At 36.4% G+C, this 6,333-nt stretch overlaps 1 protein-coding gene across 1 annotated transcript; it reads left to right on the top strand.

Annotated features, from left to right (window-relative positions):
- The first annotated feature begins 4,659 nt into the window (after positions 1-4,659).
- Positions 4,660-5,607, top strand: LOC136157878 (olfactory receptor 2M3-like). Its single transcript, XM_065919637.1, has one exon. It carries the CDS (start codon positions 4,660-4,662, stop codon positions 5,605-5,607), a length of 948 nt encoding a protein of 315 aa, XP_065775709.1.
- Positions 5,608-6,333: the final 726 nt, after the last annotated feature.

The raw sequence follows: 6,333 nt of genomic DNA on the forward strand, positions 1-6,333 counted from the left end.
CTGTGCTGTGTCGTGTCAAACTCTTTGCAACCCTATGGACTGTACCCTGCCGTGACTACATGAGAATTGGAAATATATATGAAAAATATGAAATTATGTTTCTACCATTTTGCTTTCACAAGGGATAAAGTAATGATTTTAAAGCAATTTACTGAAGAAGAAATCTGAAAGACTAATAAACAGCTACTAATAAATAGACAGCTACTCAAATCAGTAATGAAAATTCATATAATTATGAGAAACCATTTCTTACAAATAGGTTTACAAAGTATTTTTTTTTTAATTAAGCAATAGAAAATGATTTTTGAGGTTGTGATGAAAGAAAATGCTATTTCTGTTTATGTAGCTAATGAGAATGTAAAATAGTTCAAGCATTCTTGCATGTGAATGGGCAGTATTTTTGAAAATTCATACATTTCCCTTCTAAGGAACTTATTCCTATCCTACATGACTCTTGAGCAGAAACATCATTAACAAGATGGAGAATGACTTAAAAATTGAAGTTAATATTAAAAGAGTGATAGATTCATGGAGAGATAGTAGTTCAGAATTGGGCATGAAAATAAGATGAAAGAAGAATATCATAAAATTTATAATTAACAAGCATTTGTTAGGATCTGGTATTCAAAAAAAATATTGAGTGAAGATATATAGATGCAGCAATCATAATATTAATGAAAGAGTAAGAGAACAAACCTGAAAATCTTAAGGAGTTAAATTATTTCATGGAGGAAAAATTAACTAATTATATAGTATCTGGAGACAGTGACAAGAAAACCAGTACTAGAATCAAGAAAAGCTAACCAAAAATGTCAAGTTTTCAAAAAAGGAATAAATTAAAATAATATTGACATCTCTAGTATAGGAATCTCATGTCAAATGACTCCAAATCTGAAGTCAGTTCACTCCACTTGTGAATCATCAATTCAAAAATAAATAGTGAATTTTAATAGCTTTACTTAGAGATAATAAAGCTTACAGTTCAATGAGTATTTACTCATTTTAAAATGAGAAACCCAAATGCTTTTCTGGAACTTATATAGTTAATAATGAAATAATTAGAAATTATGAAAGATTGTTTTAAAGGTGTGAATATAGTCATTAATATGTGAATCAGTCAGAAAACACAGGTGATAAGAATTAAGGAATTTATATTATTAATCTAGAAAGTGACAAACTTTTATATTGATATTAAATATTAATAAGATTCACACTTTAAAGACATAAAACTGTTTTTATATGAGACCTTAGGAGGAAAAATGAGTGATCACATATATAACTGTAATTAAAGACAAGGGACTGGATAACCTGGAGGGATTGCAAAGAAATCTCAGATGACTTAGCAAAATTTTATTAAGTAGGTTTTCTCTAGAAATTTAAGCATCTTTATCTAGCAAGTAGTACCATGTCTTCTTAGGAACACTTGGAAGTGATAGCTTATGATGAGTGGTGTTGGATTCGTGATCTCCAAAGAAGAAGATTTAACTTTGGGACCAAGGTCCAGGCTTGATCACTCGAGAGCTTTTGTATAGCAGAGTTTTATTAAGGTATAAAAAAGGGACAGAGAAAACTTATGACATAGACGTTAGAAGGGGGATGGAGAGTGCTCCCCTGCTAGTCTTTAGCAAGCTGCTTTATGTCTGTTAGAAAGTTATTAATCAGATAAGAGAGACACCTCAAGGCTGACAGCGTTTCACCAGGCCCCTCTCCCACAACATGCATTTTTGAGAGAGGATGGCACAAGGTGTGTCACACCCCAGTCATAAAACAATTGATATGAATACTGGTTTGTTGAGCTATTATCAGCCCAAGGTTTGAGAAAAGAAAAAAAAAGCTAGTCTTAGGTGGAACCAAAGAAAGGCAAATTCCAATGCAAATACATAGTTTCATTAACATAGCTTAAGAAAAACATTTCCACAGAGAAACCTCCTTTAATTTTGTATGGAGAAGGAAAAAAAAAAAAAATCTGGAACTAGTAGTTTGTTTCCTCCTGCCGCTTAAGGGAGAGAGAAAAATTGTCTGACACTTGCAGCCTATTTCCTCAGTTTGGAGACTGGCCTTCCTGCCTGTTACCTCTCACAAGGTAAGTCTGAGGGAGGTGATAAGTATTTCAAAATATCTCAGTTTTTCTGGAATACAGCAGGATGGAACTACTTTTTTTTTTTTTTTTTCATTTATTTTTATTAGTTAGAGGCTAATTACTTTACAATATTGTAGTGGCTTTTGTCATACATTGACATGAATCAGCCATGGATTTACATGTATTCCCCATCCCGATCCCCCCTCCCACCTCCCTCTCCACCTGATTCTTCTGGGTCTTCCCAGGCACCAGGCCCAAGCACTTGTCTCATGCATCCAGCCTGGGCTGGTCATCTGTTTCACCCTAAATAATATACATGTTTTGATGCTGTTCTCTCGAAACATCCCACCCTCACCTTCTCCCACAGAGTCCAAAATTCTGTTCTGTACATCTGTGTCTCTTTTTCTGTTTGCATATAGGGTTATCGTTACCATCTTTCTAGATTCTATATATATGCGTTAGTATACTGTATTGGTCTTTATCTTTCTGGCTTACTTCACTTTGTATAATGGAGCTACATTTTATTCAAAAGCTATATATTAGAGTAAGCTAAGATGATTACTTTTGATAGACATTAGCATTGCAGGAAGGGGGACTCCTTTCAGGGCTCGAAACTGGGCTCTTGTCTAACACTCAGAAATTAATTGTCCAAGGAGACACATGAGCTATCAAAGCAAGAGATTTTATTGGGAAAGGCTCCTGAGCAGAGAGCAGTAGAATAAGGGAACCCAGAAGAACAGTCTCGGGTTTTATGGTGATGGGATTAGTTTCCAAGTTGTCTTTAGCCAATCATTCTGACTCAGAGTCCTTCCTGTTGGTGCACACCTTGTTCAGCCAAGTGGAATGCCAGCAAGAAGGATTCTGGGAGGTAGTCTGACATGTGGTGTCTCCTTTAGGTTCTTCTGGTTGGTAGTGGCTTATTAGTTCCATGTTCCTTACCAGGACCTCCTGTCCTAAAACAACTCATGCAGATGGTTTCTATGGTGCCTGGCCAGGGTGGGCAGTTTCAGTCAGCCCTAACATTAGTACAAAAGTCATAAAATAATGGATAATTATGCTGTGCTTTAAATCAGATTTTCTGTCAAATAAAATGCACAATTTTAGTTCATTTGGCAGAACATATGGAAAAAAAATTTTTTTTCCAAAGCCAAAAATCAAACTATCAGTTACTGCTCTGCATCACACCCAGAGGAGAGAAAACTCATGCAAAGACATAGAAAGGAAGCCAATGCCTTCAAAAATGAAGTAGGAGATAAGAGAAGAGGAAATATATATATATATATGTGTGTGTGTGTGTGTGTGTGTATACATCTATATATATATATAGATGTATAAACAGACATTTAAAAATACACTACTGTGAAGCCAAAGAATCCCCTGATTGAATCTGGCTAAGGAAATTGAAAAGATAGAATAGTCTAAAGTATGAGTAATCTCTCTTCCTTCCTATAGTATTTATTTATTTAAAAATACTTATATAGTTATGGGTATTAAACATATAGTTTATAAGTTTAAACTTATAAATACTTATATAGTTATGGGTATTAAAATATACATATATTTTAAAACCATATCCCAGGTAATATCCATACTTTGTAAACATGATCTCATTTAGCCTTAATAACACCCTACAATATAGGTATAAAAAATGTCAAATTTTACAGAGTAGAAAATAAAGCTTAGAAAAATTAACTAAGATCATGCAGATAAAATGATTTGTTCCAGGTGTTTGAATTGTGCTATTGCACTCTAGTCTGCTTTTCCAGAAAAATGACCTGTACCAGGATACTTCATGGATACACCTTATCTTAATAGATGTAGTTAGTAATGGTCATATTGGTGAGAAATTTTGTCTAGTACAATTCACTATTATAAGCAACATGCACTATTAGATAAACTTCTTTTTAACAGTTTCTCAATCCCTTCTCTTCACCTGGTATTTGATTAATCCTATCTCATTTCTAAACATACATGCTTCCTTCCACACTCTGGTAGAAAAAATTTTTATTAATATAGAGTGGTATGCTAAATTCCATAGAAAAACATAACAGAAAACCTCATTGACTTCCCAGCAATTCATGAGTCTTCAGATGGTTCATAATGACTCTTGACTTCTGAAGGGATAATCCACACTACATATCTGAGTCAGCTGGTTGCTGAAATTAGATTATATGCCTTTTGAGAAATCACCTGTATTTTAATTATGGAACAAATATGCCTGTTACCTATGTGGTTTCTTTATCCAAATCACTCAAGCTAAAAATAAGATTAATATCTCTTATCTACAAATTTAAAAAAAAAATTATTCTCTGAGAAATAAATTTTCCTATATGTGCTGTGTTAAGATGCTTCAGTCATGTCCAACTCTTTGTGACTTCATAGACTGTAACCTGCCAGGCTTCTCCATCCTTGGGATTCCCTTGTCTAAAAATTCAAAAAAATGATACTCAGAGAAATAAATTTCCTATATATATATATATTATTGTGATGGTGATCTAGGCTAAAAGTCCTTGCTATTTCCATAGCAAAATAATGGAGATTTCTCACATGTTGTATTCTCCACAGTGAATATATTCATCATGATATGGGAGAATCATACATTCAACTCTAACTTCATCTTGCTGGGAATCTTTGATCACAGTCCCACCCACATCTTCCTCTTCTCTCTGGTCTTGGGCATCTTCACAGTGGCCTTCATGGGAAACACTATCATGGTTCTCCTCATCTACCTGGATACTCAGCTCCACACTCCCATGTACTTGCTCCTCAGCCAACTATCCCTCATGGACCTCATGCTTATTTGTACCACTGTACCCAAGATGACTTTCAACTACTTGTCTGGAAAGAAGTCCATCTCTCTGGCTGGGTGTGGAACCCAGATATTCTTATATGTGTCTCTGCTTGGAGCTGAATGCTTCCTGTTGGCTGCAATGGCCTATGATCGGTATGTTGCCATTTGTCACCCATTACGATACTCAATCCTCATGAGCCAGAAAATCTGTTGTCTCATGGCTGTTTCTTCTTGGGTTGTTGGTTCTTCTGATGGCATAATTATTATTGCAGTTGCATTGTCCTTCCCATATTGTGGTTCCCGGGAAATACCCCACTTCTTCTGTGATGTCCCTGCCCTTCTCACTCTCTCATGCACTAGCACATTGTTATTTGAAAGGTTAATGTTTATTTGCTGTGTAATTATGCTTCTTTTCCCTGTAGCAGTCATTATTGCTTCCTATGTCCATGTTATTATGGCTATCATTCACATGGGATCTGGAGAGGGTCGCCGCAAAGCTTTTGCTACCTGTTCTTCCCACCTCATGGTGGTGGGAATGTATTATGGAGCCGCCATGTTCATATATATGCGGCCTGTGTCTGATCGATCCCCTACCCAGGACAAGATGGTATCAGCCTTCTACACCATCCTCACTCCCATGCTGAATCCCCTCATCTACAGCCTCCGAAACAAGGAAGTGGCCAGAGCATTCATGAAGGTGTTAGGAAAGGGCAAATCTGGAGAACAAATTGCCTAATTAACTTTTTTTTGCAGTTTTGTTTTATGCTTAAATTTATTTATTTAACCAATGTAATTTAGCACTCAATATTTACCCATCTTTTTACCAAAAAATTTATAAACAAACAGACAAGCTTTCAGTTCAGTCAGTTCTGTTCAGTCGCTCAGTCGTGTCTGACTCTTTGTGGCCCCATGAATCGCAGCACACCAGGCCTCCCTGTCCATCACAAACTCCTGGAGTTTACTCAAACTCATGTTCATCGAGTCGGTGATGCCATCCAGCCATCTCATCCTCTGTCATCCCCTTCTCCTTCTGCCCTGAATTCCTCCCAACATCAGGGTCTTTTCCAATGAGTCAACTCTTTGCATGAGGTGCCAAAGTATTGGAATTTCAGCTTCAGCATCAGTCCTTCCAATGAACACCCAGGACTGATCTCCTTTAGGATGGAGTGGTTGGATCTTCTTGCAGTCCAAGGGACTCTCAAGAGTCTTCTCCAACACCACAGTTCAAAAGCATCAATTTTTAGGCGCTCAGCTATCTTCACAGTCCAACTCTCACATCCATACATGACCACTGGAAAAACCATAGCTTTGACTAGATGGACCTTTGTTGGCAGCGTAATGTCTCTACTTTTTAATATGCTGTCTAGGTTGGTCATAACTTTCTTTCCATGGAGTAAGTGTCTTTTATTCATTGCTGCAATCACCACCTGCAGTGATTTTGGAGCCCCAAAATATAAAGTCT

This window comes from Muntiacus reevesi, chromosome 1 (genome assembly GCF_963930625.1).
Source record: "Muntiacus reevesi chromosome 1, mMunRee1.1, whole genome shotgun sequence".
Lineage (NCBI taxonomy): Eukaryota > Metazoa > Chordata > Mammalia > Artiodactyla > Cervidae > Muntiacus > Muntiacus reevesi.